The sequence below is a fragment of the Pseudorca crassidens genome, chromosome 2 (assembly GCF_039906515.1).
Source record: "Pseudorca crassidens isolate mPseCra1 chromosome 2, mPseCra1.hap1, whole genome shotgun sequence".
NCBI classification, from domain to species: Eukaryota; Metazoa; Chordata; class Mammalia; order Artiodactyla; family Delphinidae; genus Pseudorca; species Pseudorca crassidens.
The window spans coordinates 103,222,442-103,247,988 of record NC_090297.1 but is presented as its reverse complement, the minus strand read 5'-3'; the positions used below and the strand labels follow the sequence as shown (position 1 = coordinate 103,247,988).

The window sequence follows — 25,547 nt, the reverse complement described above, 5'->3', positions numbered from 1 at the left end:
CTGCTTTATAACAAAGTGAACCAGCTATATGTATACCTACATCCCATATCCCCTCCCTCTTGCATCTCCCTCCACCCTCCCTATCCCACCCCTCTAGGTGGTCACAAAGCACCGAGCTGATCTCCCTGTGCTATGTGGCTGCTTCCCACTAGCTATCTATTTTACGTTTGGTAGTGTATATATGTCCATGCCACTCTCTCACTTCGTTCCAGCTTACCCATCCCCCTCCCCATATCCTCAAGTCCATTCTCTACGTCTGTGTCTTTATTCCTGTCCTGCCCTTAGGTTCTTCAGAAACTTTTTTTTTTTTTAGATTCCATATATATGTGTTAGCATACAGTATTTGTTTTTCTCTTTCTGACTTACTTCACTCTGTGTGACAGACTCTAGGTCCATCCACCTTACTACAAATAACTCAATTTCGTTTCTTTTTATGGCTGAGTAATATTCCATTGTATATATGTGCCACATCTTCTTTATCCATTCATCTGTCAACGGACACTTAGGTTGCTTCCATGTCCTGGCTATTGTAAACAGTGCTGTGATGAACATTGTGGTACATGTCTCCTTTTGAATTATGGTTTTCTCAGGGTATATGCTCAGTAGTGGGATTGCTGGGTCATATGGTAGTTCTATTTTTAGTTTTTTAAGGTACCTCCTTACTGTTCTCCACACTGCCTGTATCAATTTACATGAATACGTTTTTAAACACATATTCTTCACAACGATCATGCATCTTTACCACTGTAGAACATCGGAGCAGTTTAAGGATACTGTGAAAGTATCAGGGAGGCATGACTAATCTTTAAGCCATTTAGAGACACTTCTTAAAGGCACGTTTTCATGCATAACATATTCAAGTTTGGAAATCTGAAGATGTAAATTGGAATAGTTAAAGCTACAGAAGACATGAGATACCACTATTCTATTCCAGCTTGTCTTCCCTTTTCTTTCTTTAAACCCAACATGGGAGCCAGTGGTGGGCAAGAAGGAAAATTCTATTTAAGATGTGAGTTCTTCTCTTTTGTCTCCACACTGCACCCCCTTCTCATCATGTCATACTTTTGAAACTTGAATTTTAAGTATAATTATTTCAGTTTTTGTTCTTCAGAGTTTGTGTGTGTCCATATAGGCTATAGAAGCATAATTTTAACTCTGTAATTCAAATATGGACAGATATGGGTTAAAGTTTGAGCTTGTCAAACCTTTAAGAAGGCGCACAGGAAAAAAAAGAACCTTAGGAAAAGGATAAATTATCCTTTAGTGTTTCTCAATGAAAAGATGCATTTCTGCCACCATCCCTCACCTCCCTGCCCCACATGATTCAGATACATCTCCCATATTCCTCTAAATAAGAAGCATTAAATATTAGTGGACTTTCAAGTCATATTCATTGCAGGATTACTTTACCTATTTCCCCTATATAAAATATTGCTTGATATATGTAAGCGTTAGTAAAAGCCATTGCTACACAACAGAAGTGTGTGTGTCTGTATGTGTGTGTGTCTTATTCCCAAACCACTGTGCCAACATTTTGTCTATCTCTCAACTGCAGCAGGATCCTCCTGCACAGAGAGTTTCACTAGCAGCTGTGTTTCCAATTTTGGACACAGGTAGTCAGAGAAAAGCAGCAACAATAAATGCTTCATCTGTTCCTGCTCTGTATTCATAACTGCCTTGTTTCCATTAATATTCTCTTATTGTTAAACTCCATAAGGACCAACTATGTCTGAATGACAACACATAAGTGTCCTCACCTTAGTTCGTCTTTATCACATTATTCCTAGATTATCGCAGTGGTCTCCAAAACCCACCAATTTGCAGATTATAATCAGATCCTTTTGTTTTGTTACTCCCCACTAAAAAGTCTTCAGTAGTTCCTTCCCCTTTCAAAAACCTTTAGTAGTCCCATAACGGATTCTTAAAGTCAGGGGAGCTCTGGTGGGTAGGAGATGGTGAAGAAAAAGAAGACCTGAGGGGCTTTTTAGACAGGCAAAGGACTTTTAATCCCCACCTGCCAAATAAGAAACACTTATATAGTAACTGAGAAAACTAAGTATGTGTGTGTTATTCCTGAAGCACTGAGTAAAGTATTCATGCCTTGATCTGGCATGTAAGACCATCTACATAATGGCTCCAAACTTCTCTCTCTGGAGTTGCCCCTGTGAAACCTTTTTACATAAATTGGTCTATATTCTGCCCTAAAACACATCATGCACATTCTTGTCTGAGCAATTTACTAACACTACTTACCTCACCTAGAATGTCCTCATTCTATCTAGATTGCAAGTTTAAGCTAAACAATTTGAATATCCATCATAATTAGTACTATTTATCATAATTAGTATGTCTTAGAGAATAAAACACCTCCTCACTCCCAGTGATAAGCTATACTTTCATGAAAACTCTAATGATTTCTCTTCCTCCCAGGTACTGATGACAATGGAATTCTCTGAAAGGCTAGCATTTTATGAGTAAACAATTTGCTTACTTTACTAACCATTAAAAATTCCTCATTACAAATACACACACACACGTGTGTGTGTGTGTGTGTGTGTGTGTGTGTGTGTGTGTGTGTATATATATATATATATGGAGAGAGAAAGAGAGAGAGTGTGTTGGGGTTTTTTTGTCTTTCAATGTAGAAAATTTTTAACAATTCACTAGTCCTTCTTATGGTGCCACTAAGGAATTACTCTGAACACAAGCTGAAGTGAATGGGGGTTAATCTACCCAGGCTGTGAATCTGGGCAATTTCACAATGATTTTATTTTCCCCCCAGAGGTTAAGCATTAATAGGCAAGTATAGAAATTTTATAATCATAGTGAAAAACTGCCATTTAAATGACTCCTTTAGTTATTCAGTAAGAATAATGAGTGAATACTAGGAGGAAAATAGTTCTAACAGAAAACTAAACTGGATTTTAAGGTTTACTTCTACTGCTTAAGAAACAAACTAACAGTTTTTCCGTCAAAAAAAAAATGAAAGTAGCCCTATAGTTACTGAACATGAGGTAACATGGATGAGGATACATGGCACTACAGGAGGCTTAATTGAACACTCTTGCACATTAAATGAAATATCAGCTTATTTACCAGTGCTGCTTCCCAGCCCCACTCCCTATATCTTGGATCGTGAGTGAATCGCCACAGGTACCAATAGGTTTCAATTACTTCTGGACGTAGGATGTAATACTTTTCAGCCTGCCGAACTGCCACAGCCTCGACTGCACCATCAAACTTGAATGATTCAGGACCTAGCTTTAATGCTGTAACATGACAAAAGAAATAAATGAACAGAATAAACCATTTGTGTTTGTTTGCCAGAGTTTTTTCCTCCCCCTGAAAGAATGCAGCATGAAGTAAAGTTGTTTTGTTGTTTGTCTTATTTTTATTGTTGCTGTTTTGCAAAATCAGTGATTTTAAAAGATCCGCATTTGATTTTCTTATAAATATTCCTATTATTCTAACGTGAAATATTTCTCGTAAATAATGTACATCAACATACTGCTATATCTAACTAAACTGACAAAAGTCTAGTAATCCTTTGGAAACAAATGTCAAGCTAGACATAAACACATTACATATTCTGTTTTGGTCCAAAATCAAATGAGACAGGTAACCGTATTGTGCACAGTAATTTTTTTAAAAGTCAAGACAATTTAAAAGTCCTTTTAATATAACACATACATATAAGAAAACATTTTAGAGCTCAGATTTTGAATTAGATTTAGTTAGTCCCTAACCTTTTAAAGTATACCACAGTAAGAAACAATACATTTTTAAAACTTAACCCAGTTTTAAAAATCATCTCTCTTTGCCTATAGCTTCTGTATATACAGCTAGGAAGAGGTTCAAAACGCCAACCACTAAGAATTTCATCAGTAAATTGCCTATTTATCAGTTTGAATAAACACCTGAAACTAACACAATATTGTATATCAACTATAGTTAAATAAAAATAAAAAATTTTTTAAAACATGGCCATAACACATATATTTCAACATTACATAATACTCCTTAAATGATATGACTTCCATTCAGGCTGGAACACAGCACTACATGAAAGGCTTTTTAAGAACCTCTTTCTAATCACACCCAGCACCCCTAAACCTGGCAATATAAAACCATCCTCCACTGGGGTGCTGGAGTCACACACAATTACCACTCTCAGCTGCCATCTTTCTTTCTTTTTACTAGTTTGTACCAGTGGCAAACAGTTTCAAAGTCTCTTGCCTCTTTCAAGAAATGCTGGACATTTTTATATTTTCTCAGAAAAGGGAGAGTAAGAACTATACCATAAACAAAATCATGCCATAGTTGTTGGCATGACATGTGTTGCAGCAGCCAAATTTTAGCATTACAAGGGTGATGCCATAAACTCCAAATAATCACAATTCAAAGGAGGTGAAAATAAAGCATTTCGTACCACTCCCCAACCCCAAGAAAAAACACAAAATCAGAAACACTATAGTGATGGTAGATAGCTCTATTAAAAGCAAGGCGTGTGATCCAGAAGAGTTAATACTCACAGTTTGTTTACTGCTAAGTCTTGGAGAACTAAAGCAGAACTTAAGCAGGGGTTTTTAACCTGAGGATCATGAACTCTACGGTAGGCTTTGGAAGAGGGAGATTAATGTGTGCCAAAGAAGCCTCTGAAATTACATGCTAAACTTTATGTGTGCTCATACAGCTCTGACCACCTCCTCAATGGGATTTGAGGTTAGGACTAACTAAGAAATTATCAATGTTTTGTAAGAAAACTTCTACTCAGCTTATTGACAAGGTCTGGCATACAATCAAATATTATTTGCCATTTAATAAATGTTTTTAAAATAATAAAAGTCAAACATCATAAGCACTGAGATGATGGTAATCCAATAAATAGTAAGATAAGTCATTTTGTCTGGATTTCTTGTTTTTCTTTTCTCAAAGACTATGAGTGTTAATTGATCATACAGAGTTTTCAAATGATACTCTTAAGGCTAACTCTAAATTAGATAATAACTTCTGTAATTATAATGATATTATCACCTAAATTGAAGTAGAAATTGGCTGCATGGAACTAACATTTTAGACTTCTTACTAAAAATTTTATTTCACTGATCAGTCATTCATAACTTCACAAATAAAACACACCAGAAAGATAACATATTTGTTCTGTGAGGAGCTGGTGAGTAAAAACCATACAAGCCACATCCATTGGTATGCGGCATGTAACATATACATACCACATACCATTGGTATGTGATATGTAATATATTACATACCACATCCATTATTTTTGTCAAATCATTGCTTTCATGTTTCTGAGGGCATTATTTCTTAGGTGCTCTTTTGTCTATGCAATGCTATAAAAAAATAATTTCATAACATTCTACCTTGCACTTAATTTCTACTCCCTGTCTTAAATTTCCCACTTATATTTGATATATCATTTCTAAAAGGAAAATAACTAATCCAACAAGTAAAAATTGAGTCAAAATCATAAATAATTTAGTGTCTAGGTAAAAAGAACTCTAGAGGATGCAAAAATCATATAATGTAGGTAAAGAAAAGAGACATGCACGAAGAAAACAATTGAAGTAAAATATCAAATGTGCTAAAAGTCAGTTGTAAGAAAATAAAAGATAATTTTAAACAAGGTACAGATTAGTCCGTAAAGTCATGGGAAAAAAAATATTCATGAGTCCTCCAAGACAGGCAGAATCTGTAGAGATGGAAAAATAAGTACACTCAAGTCAACAAAAGAAATTCAACAAAAGCTAAAAAGCATGAGGAATATCTGGGACAGGCAATCTGAATACAGTTTGAATGGGCTAATAGTAAGGGAAGAACTTAAACTATTTTCCTGTATCCTTCCCTCCTATTAACTTCTCTTAAGGAAAAAATAGTTGTAGAAACTCTTAAAATATGTCCATTACTCCATGTTCAATGGATGTTTTGTCCATTGGACATGTTATATGTATCTAAAGAGATTAAATTTCCCCCCCAAATGTGATAGCACATAGTCTAAGAAAGGTGTTATCCAATTTCAATATGAAATAAATTAAGTTATACAATAATCATTATTTTGGGGCTTCCCTGGTGGCGCAGTGATTGAGAGTCCGCCTGCCGATGCAGGGGACACAGGTTCGTGCCGCGGTCTGGGAAGATCCCACATGCCGCGGAGCGGTTGGGCCCGTGGGCCCGTGGGCCATGGCCGCTGGGTCTGCGCGTCCGGAGCCTGTGCTCCGCAGTGCGAGAGGCCACAATAGCGAGAGGCCACAATAGCGGGAGGCCACAACAGGGAGAGGCTCGCGTACCAAAAAAAAAAAAAAAAAATCATTATTTTAATGATGTTCAGCAATTTTTTTTTTTTAATCTAGAAACCCAGATCAAGAAGGTACTATATTTTGGAAGTCTAAGATCTGGTTTGGCATTAATTTTGCATTTTACCTCAGAATAAACTAAAACAATGTATCAAACTAGCTTCCCATGTAGAGATAATAATGTTTAACTACCAGTAAGTTACTGCTCAGTCTCATGAAAAGATTCAGCAACATTTCCTACAAACCCAGCTAAGTATTAAGCAGCAGGCCATGTTTATCAGTAAGTGGAATATATGAAGAATACCAGATTTTGAAATAATGTTAATTATAATTCCAACAAACTGAAGTACAATCCCAAGGCAGTAATTATTGTATGAATTTAGCCCAAATAACTGCTAAGAAGTGAATATATTTTTAAACAAGGTTGCCAAAAATTATAGCCTAGCTATAAGAAAATACAGCAGAAGATGTAATGGTAGGAAGTAAGCAAAACTAGAATTGTACTTCTTAATTAAAGGATCTAAGGTGAGATTAAAGATAAGTAAAAACAGTGAAAGATGTGAAAATATAGGATACAAACCAAATAGTAATCTTTTGGGGCATACGATGGCAAAGAGGGTCACAGGTTCATTGACTGGCAATGTGAAAATGATGTCAGAACAAGCATGACGGCAACAACCAGAGACTGCATTTTAAAATTTTTCATTTGTACTCACAACATTCTGAGGAAGACAGCGTAGGTATTATTACCCCAACTTTTTGCAGATGGAGCAACTGAGGCTTTAGGAAGGCTAAATGATTTGCCTAAAGCTCATAGATAATAAACAGTGAAACAGGGGCTTTTTGCATCCTAGTTCACATGTTCTTTTCATAATATCAGTGTTTCATATCAGTATGAAATGTGAAAGTCAGAAATATAGGGCATCCTTTCGTAACTCTGGTATTCTATGAATTTCTCAAAGGCAGGGAAGATATCTTGTTCACACTTCAACCTGTAAGAATCCAGCATTAACGCCTGGCACATAATATGTGCTCCATGTTTAATGGAGTGAATGATTAATATAATAACCATAATATACCATATTTTAATACATCTGTTGCATGAAATGCTACTATTTTAGATCTAGTATTTGATTTGTGGTCAAAAGCTGCATAACAACAAGTCTTATTATCATGAGTCCTAGTACAAACACTTAATATCCACTCTGGTCCTCAATGTTTTACTAATTTCAGCTTTAAGTATATATTTGATATTCTATACCGACATCATGACAATATATTTTAACTTCTATTTGTAACTCAGATAACAGACTTTAGATGTATTATATACTAACTTAAACCACCACAAAATAACATCTGCTTCAATGTCCCTTTGACTTAGTTATATTTTGTCACGAAATGGAATCCTTGATTTGGTTACTGAGAGAGCTGAAGGGTCAATTTCACCACAAATTCAATTCTTTATTATATAAAAATAACTTGACAGATTTATGAACTAGGATAAATATTAAGCCAACCATATTTGTTTCATGGTACCTGATGACAAATTAACCCTAAAACATAAATTCAGTTATTTAACTAAAACAACAATTCAACTTCTGAAATCACAATCAGAAATTTCTAGTTTTTAGTTTTTCAGGGAACTCATTTTCCATTATTTCATATAGAAACATACATTTTTGGGATTTCCCTGGTGGAGCAGTGGTTAAGAATCCACCTGCCAATGCAGGGGACACAGGTTCAAGCTCTGGTCCGGGAAGATCCCATATGCCACGGAGCAACTAAGCCCAAGCGCAGCAACGAAGACCCAACGCAGCCAAAAATAAATAAAATAACAACAATAATAATAATTTTTAAAAAATACATTTTTAAAGCCAGAGAAAAACTTGGAAGACCTAGTCCAGTGTTTCTCAACCCTATTCTCCAGGCTTTTATTTAAACCTAATTGCCTTCTCCTTCCATGAAATATTATTAACAAATATATACTGTTTATCTATCTATGACTCTGTGTGTGTGTGTGTGTGTGTGTGTGTGTGTGTGTGTGTGTGTGTGTGTGTGTGTGTGTGTGTGTGTGTGTATGCTTTATATTTAAAGATATTTTTTGCCCCCAGGAACCAATTTTTGTCACCTGTAAAACTGAGAATCGTCTCATTTTTTTAGGTAAGGACACTGAAGCCCAGAAATATCACATACTTGCCTAAAGCAACATAACAGGTTCTTTTTAAAGGCACAAACAAATTAAAATTATTGGTGAACTGACCAAGAGACAAACTACTAGTTATCTACATACCAATTATACATATAACATACAGTTATATACATACTCAATATAACTAATATCTTTATTGGCAAGGCGTGTAACCTAAATCAACTCTGTATTCTTTTAAGCAACTGATTTTACAGAAGCTGAAATAAATGGATGAAATGGATTCTTCTATATTAAAATAAACAACGTTAGCCCATACATCCCTAAAAGCCCTACCTATTGTCTTTAAAACAACTTCTTCAAAATCTTTATTAACAAAAACAGAATTCAGAATAATAATTTAGAAAGATGCAGGAACATTATTTTCAGAATTAAAATTCATGTTTTTAAGAAAATTTACTGTGTTAGAATAAATTATTTTGAAGTAAAAACTGCCTATTTATTTCCCTTCTAGTTCCTGGACATATTTTTATCTTAGAAATTATTTTAGACTAAGTAATTAGCATTATTAATATTCTTACCAGTTCTGTCATATGACTCATGACATGTACGTGCAATTTCCGCTCCTAGCTCTAAATAATGTCCAGCTCGATCCATTCTAGAACCATCTGCTCCTAGCACAAACATTCCCCCAGCAAAGCAGGCCAAATGCCCCATCTTCTTTTCCAAGTGCCCGTTCTTCCATTCTCCAATAAAGGTAAGACCTCCCCGAGACTTCCTAATAAGATGTTTTTCTATAGCCTATAAGAAAGAGTAGATATTCAAAATTTTAGAGGAAAAGTGTTAGTATTCAAACTTACTACATCCTTCTCACACAAAACCTTGGTAATATGAAATTCTACAAAGCTGTAACTTTCCCAAACTGGAAGACTTAATTTACAATAATTAAGTTTGGGAGTGAGCAATCAAGTTACACATCATCTTGAACAAATATCCAAATCACAAGTATAATGAGACAAGGTGGGAGACAGGAGACTGGCCTCAAGATTACCTTTCAACACAACACTACCCATATTACAGGTTTTTTCTTCTTGCTCTAAATGAAATTCATAATAATCAGTGAACTGAGTTCAGGATGACAAGTTAAAACCCAGAGGCTCTACCGGTTTATTTTCTATTTCAAACAACAAAAAATGAATAGGAAGAAAACACCCAAGTTAATCAGAAAAATGTGATTTTGATAATCAGTTAAAATGGTTTCTTTTTCATGTAACTATACATGTTGTCTAAGTGTTTTAAAAAGGCATATTAGGTGAGATACATTATATGTTATAAAACTTAGAAAAACAGTTGAAAGTTCAAACTTAACTCCTTAGTTCCTTACTTCACAGACTTAGGCATTTGTTTTGGATGCTGTGCCAGGGTTAAGACAGGCCATGGGACAATGTCAATTTTACTTCTTCTGAAATGTCAACTTTCCTTAAAGCAGTGGGAATGGAAAGATAAATATTTTACATTAAACCTGAATATAACACGAAGTAGAGTCCAACAATCACATTTCATTTTAAAAATGAAATAGTTTAAGAACTTTGGACCATGTTCTTAGACTTTGCTGAGAGGGGCTAAAGAATAATTCTCTACCTTTAGAGGCACTTCTTTGTAAAAGTATAAGGAATTGCATTAATTCAGTTCTCTTTGGTAGAAATTATTATACATAATTAAATACTATACTTTCCTGACAATAAAAAGTAATAAGACTCAATTCACATTTTTATTGTGGGCTGTTTTCTGACAAGCTCAATAACAATCAGCTTTTGAAAAATTTATTCTATGTTCTTTATCACAATAATGTTTGTTCTACAGAAACACAAGGACTATGCCTTATTCATCATCTTACACTCCACAAACCCTATAAGTGTAGTATGCATTCAACAATTGTTCAATTAATAAGTCATTTTATAAATAAATGGTACTCTTTGATAATTGTATTTGACCTGTTAGAGGAAGAAGGGGTAGCTGATAAGTAAAATAATAAGGGACCACCATTGGATTATAAATGTTTATTGTTGTTTTATTTTAACCATAGTACTATGAAGTACAAATGAAAACATTAGTTTTTTGAGTAAAGGGCCAATGTTTTTCATCTTTGTGGACCTCCCTACTTCTAACATGTGGGTAAACTTTTTACCAACAATTCACTTACAGACCCCTGAAATTTCTTGTATGGCTCCCTTCTCTCAGTAAAATTAAGACAAATGTCTAAGAGTTCAACTTATGTAAAAATTTTTGAATGGCAGTTAAGAGTAATATTATTGCTCTTCTATTAAAAATTGTTAAACAAATCTTCATAAATAGTGGCATTAATTTCTTGCTCCAAAGGGACCTTTAAAAAGGTATAATTTTTCTTCATTATTTTAAATAAAGACTAAATATAAACTTGATCAGAATATAAAACCCATAACTACATAATTTTTAAAAAGAAAGCTAAGATGTAGGAACCAGGAATATGGGTAGCCATAAGTGTAGAGGAAGGTAAGATGAGGATGGAATAATTTAAATATATTAGTTCAGAAAGACAAATTAAAAAAATGACTTATCTCAAACTAGAATGGATCTTAAAATTCATAATCATTCCTATCTCTTCTGTGCATACCACACGTCATTTATTTTACAATTTGTATATACTGTCTCCTAACAGAATTAACAGTCATCGAAGATAATTAACATCGCAAAAACTGCATACATGTCTCAAAATGAAAGTTAGCCAACTGGTTATTTAAACACACTTAGTAGGTGCTCATTTTAGACTTAAGAACTAATAAAAACAGGACACAGAATACAAATATAGAAAGATTTTTAGGACACATATATAGCAGATGATTCATGGAAAATAATTTTAATTTATGAGATTAACTTTCAAAACAGGTATCATGCTTTTCAAAATATATGATTTAAAAAGCAATGACAGTACAGATGAACCAGTTTGCAAGGCAGAAATCGAGACATAGATGTAGAGAACAAACGTATGGACACCAAGGGGGGAAAGCGGCAGGGGGGTGGGAGTGGGATGAATTGGGAGATTGGGATTGATATATATACACTAATATGTATAAAATAGATAATAAGAAAAATAAATTTTTTAAAAAGCAATGACAAATATCATGTTCTTTTTCCTTTAGGAAACATTATGCAAAACAAGAGAAAATGGTTTTAGATTCAAAATATTACAAGCAGCGAACTATGAAGAAAAAATGATTACGTGGTATATGACATGTCACACTTTCTCAAAAATAAAAACAGTAAATACAGTCATTCATTTATCAAATACTTACTGAATACCTATTGTTTCAGGTCATACTAGACAATAATAAACAAATTAGTCTGTCTTCAAGGAACCCACAGACTAGTGGGAATGACTAAGGGTGGCTGTTTCCAACATTGCAATTCTAAAATTATTACATTCTTCCTAGATAATGACTTTTCTTGCATCATAAAAATTTCTAGGTTTAAAGTTTAATAACAGAATAAAATTCTACAACTTTTCAAAATACAGGTCTTCATAAAGAATTTTAGAAGTCACATACTAAAGTGGAGATTCCTGATTACCCATCAATTTAGTTCAATTTCTTAGTCAACACACTCTTTCAAGAAACATTTATTGAATGCCTACAATGGGTGAAGCACTATAATGCCACATATTAGTTCAACTCCTGTGCATTTTTATAAACAACTATAGAGATTAGTTCCTCAAAAAGTAAGGATATAAATGGGTAATAAGATCCTTGGTTTAACTTAAATACAAAACAACTGTAACTTTGAGTATGGATGATTGACTAGAGTCAGAAATGGTGTTACATACAAAATACACAATTTTTAAAAGTGATTAAATTATTACAGGGATAGGGGTTTATACTAGATCAGAAAGCAAATAATTTACAAAGTAATTAAATCACTTTTCTATTTCATAGTTTCCACTTGGAGGTATCACATATAAGTGTTTCCAAGAATGAAACTTGTTCCAATTTTAAACTTTTACACTGTGATACGGGGTTACATAAATATAAAACAATACAGAATAGTGGTTAAGAGCATAGGCTTTGGATCTAGACTCGAGTTCCAGGCTCCATCACTAACTAAGCTATGCGACCTTCAGCAAGTTACTTAACCTCTCTGCACCTTAAGGTCCTCATGTACAAAATGGTAGAGAAGATTAAATGATTTCACATATGTAAAAGGGGTCAGAACAGGGGTCAGAACAGTTCCTGGCATGTAAAAAGTACTATAAAAGTGTTTTGTCCTTATTATTTACCCATAAGGCTCTCAACATGTAGGTTTAATGGGTCATTTCAAAAAAGGAATGTTTATGGAAAAGTATGTGAAGTTAGCTTTTCCAGTCTCTGTAGAAAATAGCTACAAGTAATTAAGATAAATTTTCATACATAAATATGTTACACTAAATTCCTCAACAATTTCTTTAAAGTGCCACAATAAAGAAAAACTTAATATATGACTATTAAAATACTAACAAACTCTAAGGAATGTATATAATATGTACAGATGCTCATCAATTTCTATCAAATACATCATATATTCGATATGTTAATTAGGTAAAGGTTCTGATAATAATTACCTCAATAGCATCATCATACATTTTTCTGGCCTCATGATCTGTTTTATCTGACATCAACCATGCTTTTAGTAAGTACTCATAAAAACTGTCTCCTAGCCCGCCAACTGATGTATGATCTGCAACAAAAGAGAAAAGAGAAGGATGGAGGTGGAAGAAAGAGAAGACAGAGGATAAAAAATAATGTTTTTTAATTACAATGACTATATTAAGACCAATAATTTAAACATTATAGTGACAGCCGTATTTCCAACATACTTCAAATTTAGTCCAGTAGGAGTTTACCATAATCACTCTCCTCAAATATGTATCCAATTTTCTAGGATATCTTTTTGTCCTGGATGTGGTATTTCACATATTTAGTAGTCTTTTTCACGTATTGGTGATTATGTGGAAGAACACTATTGATGGGAATGTAAAATGGTACATCCACTTTGGAAAACAACTTGGCAGTTTCTTAAAAAGATAAATATACACACCTACCATACGATACAAACATCCCGTTCTTGGATATTTACTCCTGAGAAAGAAGAACACATGTCCACTCGAAGGCTTGTGTGTGAATGTTCAAAGCACTTTATTTGTAACAGCCCCAAAGTGAAAATAACCCAGATGTCCATCAACAGGTGAATGGATAAACAAATTGTGGTATTCCACAAAGTGGAACTGTACTCGGAACTACGGATATACATAACATGGATGAATCTCAAAATAATACTGCTGAGTGAAAGAAGCCAGACAAAAATTAAAAGTACATATAAAGGGTTGCATTTATATAAAGTTGTAGAGAATACAACAAACCTATCTGTAATGATAGAAAGCAGATCAGTGGTTGCTCGAGGAAGGAGTGAGAAAGGGAGTGAGGAAAATATCATAAAGGGGTATGAGGAAATCTTTGGGGGTGATATGTTAATTATTTTGATTGTGGTGATGGTTTTCATAAGTGTATACTTACTTTAAAGCTTGTCAAATTGTATACTTTATTATATACAGTTTATGTCAATTTTACCTTAATAAAACTGTTTTTACAAAAGCAAGTAAACAAAATAAAAAGGATATTTGGAATCAGCCCAAACCTATCAGTAACATCAACAAATCAAATTAAACTCATCTTTTAAAATAAACTGAGACTCTCACACAGGAATTTTTTTAAGTTTTATTTTATTAATCTATATAAATACTTTTTACTAAAGACACACCTAAACTAAAACTGCCCAGGAAATTGAAAATAAAGAAACAGTCAAAAGAGAGATGAGGATGGACAGGAGGTTTATACATAAGACTTAAGGAGAGTAAAGAATAAGAAAGTAAACTGATCAAAGTTAGAGTTGTGAGGGGTGATCCAGTTAGAATTGGAAATTATAAATTTATAGTGACTTTACCCTGTATTACTGATGATTTTCATCAGCAATCCTCAGCTGACTCTGTAGATGAATGCAAAAGGTACATGGCTACACTGATACAAGTACTGGGATTTGTAGGACAGGTAACCCAGAAGACTAAACGTGCTCGCGTATTCTCACACTACTTTGGATCCTATGCAGTCTAGGCTGGTTAGGAAAGGAAGCAACAGGTGATCCTCTTGTCCAACCATTCAGGATCCTCGTGCCACTGTTCACCTATTGCATGCAACCAGTAAAACATCGGCCCACCTGTCAGTCTACTCTACTATTATCCCCAAATTCACAATTTTCACCGCCAATGAGAACCTCAGCATTGCTTGTCAACTTTTCTATGACCCCTTGATTAGTGCTCTTTCCCATTCCCTAAAGCAGATTTTTGAAATCTCTTCTTCAAAAGGCCTCTACAGCTCTACCTTCTTCCTTACTCTCAGCAGACAACCAAGCCTTCAAATTCACATAAAAAATACAGATCATTCACCCCAAAAATGTATCTTTCAACTTCCTATACCCCCATCTATCAATTTATCTATTCCCTTTGCCTGTTAAAGAGGAAGAAATGTTCCTTCTCTACTCTATGCACTCCATCTAGCTCTGGACACTAACCACTTCTGCTTCCTTTCCAGGAATCCCCCTCTTGGTTTATCAACTTCTACCCTTCAACTGAAACTACCTCTTATTATTAACATCTTAAAATAATCTAATTTTTCTTGACTCTACCACACTCTTTTGGTTTGATATCTATCAGGTGTTTACTGAAAGAATGGAGAAAGAGAAATCATGGATGATGTCTAGATTTCTTGCTGGGGCAAATGAGTGAACAGTGGTGCTCTTCACTGAAACTGGGAATACTAGAGGGGGAAATGGCTTAAAGTGGAAGGAGTCTGAATCTTGGGCATGCTGAATTTGAGGGACTGGCTGGATAGCTAAATGGATATAACAAACATGTGGAAATCCAGAGAGAGATAAGTTGGGGATATAACTTTGGGAGTTATAAAATTGGGATTTATAAAAGTGTATTTGAGCCATAATGGAGTTTACTCAGAGAGAATGTATGAAATGATCAAAGGACACAAATGGTACTTAGGAGCATGGTCTCAAACATATATTTGGTCTCAACTTTGGTCTCAAACATATATTTCTGGATATGTCGTAGATCTAAGGATTAATAAATGAGCAGGAAAAGAAAACATAACAAAATTAAAGTAGGTGAAATAACGAGAAAAAGATGGAAAAGGCAAAAGTCTTTGGCATCACGGTTTAGGGGAAATGATTTTTAGATACGTTAATTATTGCTAGGGATTAGAGATTTAGTTACAGGTTACTTAGGTTACAGGATGTAGTCTCAGTCCTGCCTGACAGGCTCTCTCCAGCTCTTCTAGACTCTAGGTCCAGTGGAAGTTTATATGCTTAATAAATGAATACACAGCAGACGCCTGCAATCCTTGGTTAACTACGGAATTTATCACCCAGCAGTCTGACTTTCTTATTTGAACCACTGAACCATGCCTGCCTAGATGTCAAATCTGATGAACCATGTCACTCCAAGGTCCTTTTGAAATTCAGAAATTGATAACACATTATAAAGTATTACTAAATACCAATGGTTCATATTATCTGTCTTAGCATGTCATGAAGTTAACGGCAGGTTTCTAAGAAGTTAATTCTTGAAGTGTTCTTACAAGAAATTCTAGAATAAAAATATTTGTATCATGTGTTATAGTTTATGAAGCATTTTCAAATATATTTATTATCTCATAAATATGACCCACACAACTGTCTTATTAAAATAAGTACAATTAGAACAGATGAAGAAACAAAGGCATGAGGTTAAATAACTTATCTAAATTATTAAGCAGGAAAGCCTGGATTAGTCTTCTAACTCCAAATATTATACCCATTCTTGCTTTTCTTTCACAGTTTTTAAATCAGTAGTATAAAATTTAGTTAATCAGTAATGATAAACTTCCTATATTTTCTTCACTTAAGTCATTAAACAGCATAGGCTAAGTGTTGTACTTAGAAAACTAGTGAAAAAAAAGATATTAATGATGTGCCTTTAAATCTAGGTTGCTTACTATATTCTTTTATATCTGTTGCCAAGTACTTTTCCTGAAGGTAATTACCATAACTATTCTCTTTGATTGCTGTGTGCATGTCACAGACATTATCATTACTCTAATTATAATACAGTTAGCCAAAGCTGAATTGTTAAATTTCAGTTCAATTCACTGTTTGTTTTGCAGACTATTTATAGTTATGACAGATGTATACTGCTCAAAGATAATAATGGAATTTGATACACTCTTCAGAAACTGATATGAAATATACAAAAATACTAAAAGGAATAAATTGGACAATTTAAAAGGACTGCAGCTGCTAAAGGGATATCAGAATAGCTCCCCTAGAAGTTTAAAGACCTCTTGTCAAAACAACCAGTGAATAGCTCTTTCTATAACAGTCTCAAAATTAATAAATGCTGAGAGTGAACATACTCTAAAGAAGTCATCTGGATTTGTTTTGTGGGAAAAAACAAGTATGAATGAAAGAATTGTTTTTTACTGCAATTTTTTATTGTGGTAAAATACATATAACATGAACATTACTATTTTTACCATTTTTTAAGTGTACTATTCAGTGGCATTAATTACATTCATAATGTGGTACAAACATTGTCATTATTTCCAAAACTTTTTCTTCACCCCAAATAGAAACTCTGTACCTATTAAGCAATAACTCTCCATTCTCCTCCCACCCAAGCCCCTGGTAACCTCCAATCCACTTTCTGTCTCTGTAAATTTGACTACTCTAGATATCTGATGTAACTGGAATTATACAGTATTTGTCCTTTTGCAACTGGTGTTTTTCATTTCAGCATAATATTTTCAAGGTTCATCGATGTTGTAGCATGTATCAGAACTTTATTCCTTTTTATAGCCAAATAATATTCCACTGAATGTATATACCACATTTTGTTTATCCATCTCTTGGACACTTTGGTTGCTTCTACGTTTGGGTATTGCAAATAATGTTGTTGTGAACATTGGCATACAAGTATCTGTTGGAGTCCTTGCTTTCAAATCTTTTGGGTAGATACCTAGGAGTTGAACTGCTAGATCATATGGAATTCTATGTTCAACTTATTGTGAAACCACCAAACTGTTTTTCACAGTGGCTACACCATTTTACATTCCCACTAGCGGTGTGAGAGGGTTCCAATTTATCCACACATCCTCACCAACACTCATTATCTGTCCTTTTGATTACAGTCATCCTGGTAGGTGTGAAGTGACATCTCATTATGCTTCTAATTGCATTCCCCTAATAACTAACGATGCTGAGCATTTTTTTCATGTGTTTATTTTCCATTTGAATATTTTCTTTGGAGAAATATCTATTCAAGTCCTTTACCCATTTTTTAATTGAGTGTCTGTCTTTTTGCTGTTGAGTTTTAGAAGGTCTTTATATATTCTGGATGTTAAGCCCTTATCAGATATATGATTTGCAAATATTAACTCTCATTTATTTGCAAATAAACTCTTGTTCTGTGGGTTGTCTTTCAATCTCATGACAATATCCTTTGATGCACAAAAGTTTCTAATTTTAATGAAATCCAATTGATCTATTTTTTCTATTGTTGCCTATGCTTTTGAAGAAGTCACTCCCAAATCCAAGGTCATGAAGATTTGTCCCTCTTCTAAGAGTTGTATAGTTTTGGTCCTTAAATTTAGGGTCTTGGGTGCATTGTGAGTTAAGTTTTGTATCTAATAAAGGTAAGGGCCCAACTTCATTCTTTTTCATGTGGCTATCTAGTTTTCACAACACCATATGATGAAGAGAAAGAGTTATAACTTTAATAATTAAGATGCCATCAGTGAGACACTGCTGGTCATTTCAAAGGCTGGCGATTCTCAAACAGTGATTTATTTTTTCCAGTATTCTAAGATTTTGGTGTGGAAAATAGCATCTTCTTATTTAAAAATGTTTTTAATCTTACTTCAAAAGTAATACATGTCCATTATCAAATTTAGATTAATAGAGGTAAACAAAACAAAAACAAACATTCAGTAAAAAACCACAGGTAACACTTTGGTTTCTATCCTTGTGGTATTTGTTTTCTCTCTTTTTCTCAATATCTTTCTAGATATTTCATATTTACCTATGTCAAGTATTCTATAACATAACTTTTAATGACTATATTGTATATCAGATCTGGAGGGATTATAATTTAACCAAATTTCTTTCATAGGATGTTTAAAAACTGCACTGTCCAATGTGGTAGGGCTGTAGTCACAAATATCTAATTAAATTTAAATTAATTTAAAGTAAATAAGATTTAAAATGCAGTTCCACAACCATACTAACATTTCCAGTGCTCAATAACCACATGCTAATAACCACTACTATATTAGACAGGACAGAAATAGAACATTTTCATCATCATAGAAAGTTCCATTGGACTTTCTATGGAGTGCTTTAGAATGTTTCCAAATTATCCCTATTATAAATAACTCCAAAATTGTAAATTACCTCTCTATATATACATATATATGTGCTGGGTGTGTGTGTGTGCGTTTGTGTATATCTATCTATCTATCTATCTATCTATCTATCTATCTATATACATATATATATCTGAATATTTCTTTGGAATAAATGCTTAGAAATGAGTCACTAGTTCAAAGGTCATACAAATTTTAATACTTTTTTTTTTTAAGAAGATATTGGGGGTAGGAGTTTATTAATTTATTTTTGCTGTGTTGGGTCTTTGTTTCTGTGCGAGGGCTTTCTCTAGTTGTGGCAAGTGGGGGCCACTCTTCATCGCCGTGCGCGGGCCTCTCACTATCGTGGCCTCTCTTGTTGCAGAGCACAGGCTCCAGATGCACAGGCTCGGTAGTTGTGGCTCATGGGCCTAGTTGCTCCGCGGCATGTGGGATCCTCCCAGACCAGGGCTTGAACCCGTGTCTCCTGCATTAGCAGGCAGATTCTCAACCACTGCGCCACCAGGGAAGCCCTAATACTTTTTGAAGCACTGGATACAGGGATGTGTCCACTTCCTTTATAGATTTAATAGATAAAGAACAGTGTCTTCTGTTTAAAAGCTTCATTGATTTGATTAGGGACTTGGTGAAGTGGGAAGACAGAGGGACAAAGGTCTCTGATGACCAGTCTATGGAGATGCTACAAATATGGTACTACAGATGGCGGTCTTTTGTACATTCTAGTAAAGTGGCACCAGTCTGTACAGAAAGAGTGTACTGTTACACTACGTTGTCTCCACGTATCATCCTCATTAGCACCACTTTTAGGATTAAATATGAACATCTGTATATTGTCCATTTGTGTCTTGTTTTTTTCATGAACTAACAGAAAACATCTATTATTTATTGTTTTTAAAAAATCAATTCCTTCAAAGATCAATTCTAAAACTCTAATAAGAAAATCACCCCCTCCCCAAACAAAACACTGTCTCCTGAGACAGGAAATCACTTCTACCAGTCTCACCTAATAATTGGTACATTCCTCTACTATCAATACATCTATCACATTATATTTCAACTACTTCTAAGTGTGTCTGCCTACCCTGCCTGCTAGCCAGAGAGCTGCCTGAATTCAGACCAAGTCCTATATATTCTTTCCCTATCTCCAGTCTCATTCAAGAGCCTGGTGAATAACAGACACTGATACCTTCTTTTAAAATGAATGACCAGACATGGCCTGTCTAAGAGCAATCACCCCATTTTCTAGTCATTTGACATGCTCAACTGTTCTTCATATTCCGCTACTACATACTTATATCAAGCAATGCTCTTATTTACATGAAGATATAGTTTACAAATAAGGGCTTAAAAGTACAACCCTGCGCAAATGCCACACTATATTTTAGCAAAGTACTTACACATACACGAAATAAAATACTCCTGTGAGAGGGGAAATTCATGTTTCCATTTTACAAGTAGAAAACCTGAAGCTACGAGAGATTAGAAACTTGCCAAAGGTAACAGCACTAGCAGATCACAGGGTTATATACTAACTGAGGTTTCTAACACTACATGTAGTATATTTATCAATACATCAAGCACAAGTTTCAATCTTTCAACAAAGCATCAGTTGTAATAGAAATACTTACACTGACCCCAGCGACCTGTTCGTGGATTCAAATAATTTGGATAAAGACCATTTGGACGATCCATTTTCTGAAGTAGTTTCCGAATGTGCATGACCTAATAAGCAAAATAAAATTAAGAATGCAATTAATGAAAATAAAATCATTAAGGTTTTATATTAATCTGGGCTTTGTTTTTCTCCTCACTCAGAGCCTACACTCTCATCCCACCCCCAATCTTGTGTGTGTGTGTGTGTGTGTGTGTGTGTGTGTGTGTGTATGTGTGAGAGAGAGAAAGAGAAAGAGAGAGAGAGAGAGAGAGAGAGAGAGAGAGAGACGGTAAGGAAAGGCTTCTAATGACTCATTATTTTTATACGATGAAATATGAGCATTATTTAAAAGTCAAGAAATAAAAATACAAAGAAAAGAGCACAGACGGAAACCAATTTAAATTCCAACACTGTACTATCCAGAAATAGCCATCAGAAACATCGGTGATAAACATCATTCCAGACATATTCAATGTATGCATAACTAAACATAAAATCAGAAATAATTTCATAGAAATATAATCATAATAGGACATTTGTAATAAAAAAGTATGAAACCACTCTGAAGTTAATAGATGAAAAAGTAAATAAAGTAAAACTAAATTGCTGAACTTTAAATATTGATCCCATAATAGATATCCCTATATTTCTAAAATTCCTAAACTTCCAATTCCTAAAAGACATCCTGAAGTTAAGGGGGGAAAAATCATGAAACATATTAAGACGCTAGAGACTTCCCCAGGGACTTTGTTTTGATTCATCTCTAGATTGGATGATGGATTTTTTAAGTGCTTAAAAAAAAAAAAAAAAGCACGAAGGTATACCATTTCTTATATTCTTATTTGAGAATGTTATCTTCTCATCTGAAGGATAACTTAATTGGCATAAATGACTTGGAGAAACATTTTCTTTTTCACAGGACCTTATATGTACTTCACTATTTTTTGGACTTGAGCATTATAACATTAATCCTTTTAACACAAAGTTCCCAATCATCTTTCACTCAGCTGGAATCTGTCATCATGCAGTTTTAGGAATGGGCTCAGGGATGTTTATTACCTGTGTTCTTTCATGTTTGAGACCAACTCTATGTACAACAATCTCAATCTGAATAATTCCATGAACCAGGTTTAGTCAGTTCAGGATGATGTTGTTATGAAAGACGAAAAAATTAGCGTTCTTTTGTCTCCTGAAAATAATGCATACATTGAATCCTCTCTGCTTCTCTTCTACATCTATTATTTCCTTTCTAAATCCTTTTATCTATCTTTTCATTTCCATACTTTTACTAGCCTGTCTCAATTTTGTCTTCTAAGTCTCTTACTGTATTTTGAATGCTTTCTTTGTATTGCTTCCATTTTGCCCTTCATTTTGACGATAACTTAATTTTTTCTTACACTTTATTAATGATATCACATCTTATATTCTCGTTTCACAGAGATGAGTGCTTCATTATCTTCTCTCTCATGGTGATGTTTGGTCCAGGTCTTCAATTGCTATTTTCTGATAAGCATTTTTTGGCCATCATTTATTTTTCACATTTTTTCCTTCTTTTTTTTTCTGGTAATATTTTTGTATAAATTCTATACATGTTCTTTTTTGATGACTTACTCATTACTATTTTTCCTGAACCAGCAATTCACATGAGTTTTGACATAAAAGGATAAGTAGAGTCCAAATGTGAATGTGCTTTTTTAAGCCTTTGCTTCTCCTCAGGCAACTGAAACTAGCAATGCAGCACTACGCATAATAGAGAATCTGTCATTCGTTCTCTTCCCTCACCGAAGTGTATGGGCACAAATACAACTTGTCAGTGAGATTCCTAACTGAATTCTGTTTTTCTAGCTTCTCAACACATCATATTTAGTGGGGTCCAAAGAAGCATCCACCATCTGTCTGTGATCCTGTTCTCATTGCTGCTAATGAGGATTTGGTTTCGTACCTCAAGATGTACCACTTAATCTAGAGAACTGCTCTATTAGCTTTTTTTTTTTTTTTTTTTGCGGTATGCAGGCCTCTCACTGTTGTGGCCTCTCCCGTTGCGGAGCACAGGCTCCGGACACGCAGGCTCAGCGGCCATGGCTCACGGGCCCAGCCGCTCCGTGGCATGTGGGATCTTCCAGGACTGGGGCACGAACCCGTGTCCCCTGCATCGGCAGGCGGACTCCCAACCACTGCGCCACCAGGGAAGCCCCTCTATTAGCTTTTCATTTTTGAAATCTGTAGCCATCAATATCCTCTCCTCAGTTACCCAAACCTCTCTGTGACCTTGATTGCTTATGCCAACCTTTCTTCCTATCTTGTTACATGCAGTATCAAGTATCTCCTAATTTTGTTAAAAATGGAGTTCTTAGTTCTGTTTCTCCTTTTTGTTGCTCTTAGGTGAGTTCTATGGGTTAGGTCCTCCACTTAAGAAATACCATATAGGACTTCCCTGGTGGTGCAGTGGTTAAGAATCCGCCTGCCAATGCAGGGGACATGGGTTCGAGCCCTGGCCCAGGAAGATCCCACATGCCACAGAGCAACTAAGCCCATGCACCACAACTACTAGAGCACTCTAGAGCCGGTGTGCTACAACTACTGAGCCCACGCACCACAACTACTGAAGCCCATGCACCTAGAGCCCATGATCCACAACAAGGGATGCCACCACAATGAGAAGCCCATGCACCGCAACGAAGAGTAGCCCCTGCTCGCCACAACTAGAGAAAGCCCACACACAGCAACGAAGACCCAACGCAGCCAAAAATTAAAAAAAAAAAAAAAAGAAATACTATAGGTTAGATTATCTCTGTTTTACAAATTTATCATCTTTTTAATCTCTTTATGTTTTTCCCTATTTTCACTATGATTATCTCTTGCTTTTATTCCATGTCAGTAATTCAGTTTTCAACTATGTACAAGTTACTTGTTATTTTTCATTTATTTATTTTACAGAAATATATTATGTAAGGTCTCAATTTGTTTCTTTAGCTCTACAATTTTCTTGTATTTTACTGTTTTATTTTGGTTTTGAGTTCTAATTTTACTGAATTCAATCTCTATTATAGTATGAATTGCTCACAGAGACCTTTAAAATTTCAAACTGGGTTCTTTATCAGTCTTTTACATGCTATTTACTGCCCTGATTTTGCTTCCTGCAGTATGTCTGTATAATTGCCATGCTTTCTTTTTCATCTTGCTCACATTTAACTGAGTCAGCTCTGACCTGAACTTTGGTTTGATAGAGTATAGCTGAATTGTCCTCAAATCCCTTCCTACTGTGTGTGTGCGGGGATATTCTCCCCTTCTGGATACACTTTGAGATTTGGAGTACTAGTGTACTAGCTCATTTCCTGAAGCCTCTGTGCTCATGAAGGATGGAAGGTGAGAACCCCTCTCGTGCTGTGGGAATTATATACTGGACACCCTACGCACTGGTCTCCCCTGTAAGATTAATAGGGAATACCAGGAATTTGCTGACTTTCTTTCTCTGCCCAGTAAGGATTCAAGATAGGGTGGGAAACAGACTTAAGTATCATAGCAGAAATCTTTTGCTTTTTTTTTTTTTTTTGCCATGACATGAGGCTACAGCCTTTCCTTCTTACATTGTAATTGATGAATTTTTGCTGGTCTTTATTATTTTCACTGTTATTGTTAAATTTAATCAGGAAATGGAAAATTCTGTGATCTGGCTCCATTTTGCTATCTTAGCTGAAAATTCTTCTCAACTGATGAAATATTTCATACACAGAAAGGAATATATATAGATTCTACTCACATCTCAATTTAAGAAATACAACACTACATAACCTTTGCTGTTCTGTTTACTGCTACCCATTCACATACCACTGCCCTTGTCCTAGATATCATCACAGCTCTGAATTTTATGTTCATCATCATCCTGATTCTATTAAAATCACTTTTGAATCCCTAAACGATATTTTGTTCAGCTCTGCTTCCTTAAACTTTATGAAAGTTGTATTATACTCTTTTGATTGATGAATGTGACCATAATTTATTTTCACTGCTGTATTAAATCTTATCATATAAATTGCTAATATAACCAATGTTTTTATGTATATGATATAAATGTACATACCAAAGAGTGGAATTGCTGGGTTACAGAGTATATGTATTTTCAACTTTATTAGATTTTGTCTTTTAAATTTAAACCTTTAATGCTCCTAGAATTGTTATAATCTACAATGCTATCGTTGTTACAACATTTCCACAAATATGTGTGTCTGTTTAAGGGCTATTTATTCTGTTCATCAGTCTTACTTGTCTCTATGCACCAACACTATACTGTTAGTGTTGATAACTGGGTAATATAAACCCACCCAACATGTTTTTCTTCAGGAATATTTTGAATGTTTTCTCTTCTATTTAAATGCTAGAAGTGTATAGTCAAGTTCCATTAAAAAAAAAAAAAGGTATTGGGGAATTGATTGGCATTGAATTGATGCTATAGATCAATCTGGAGATGACTGAAATTTTTATGGTGTTATTTTCCTATACATGAACGTAATAGATCTCTCGATTTATTTAGGTCATCTTTAATGTCACTTAATAGTTTTGAACTTTGTTTGTCTTTTGTTAGATTTATTTGTGGGAAACTTATACTTTTATCCTACCACATAAGATATGTTTTTATAAATGATACTTTCTTGTCTGCTGTACCTGGTACAGAGAAATTCTACTGATTTTTAATATTTATATTGACCTTTTATTCAAAATATAAATTAAGCTCTTATTTCTAATAATTTATATGTAGATTCTTAATATTTTAGGTAATCATCTAATCTGTGAAAAGTTACTGTTTTCTTTCTTCCTTTTCAATTCTTTACCTTTTTGTTCATTTTGTTTGTCTCATCTTGCCATGCTGACTAGGAACTTCAGCACAATGCTAAATAGAGATAGTAATG

The 25,547-nt window shown here is 34.5% G+C and overlaps 1 protein-coding gene across 3 annotated transcripts in view; it reads right to left on the bottom strand.

Annotated features, from left to right (window-relative positions):
- Positions 1-25,547, bottom strand: part of MAN1A2 (mannosidase alpha class 1A member 2) — a 170,874-nt gene that overhangs the window by 40,899 nt on the left and 104,428 nt on the right. For all 3 annotated transcript variants that reach the window (XM_067727423.1, XM_067727422.1, XM_067727420.1), the window contains exons 8-11: positions 20,615-20,708; positions 13,088-13,203; positions 9,039-9,258; positions 3,097-3,269 (exon numbers count right to left, since the gene is read on the bottom strand). In XM_067727423.1, the coding sequence (XP_067583524.1) occupies positions 3,097-3,269; positions 9,039-9,258; positions 13,088-13,203; positions 20,615-20,708 (603 nt within the window). The remainder of the gene's footprint in view (positions 1-3,096; positions 3,270-9,038; positions 9,259-13,087; positions 13,204-20,614; positions 20,709-25,547) is intronic.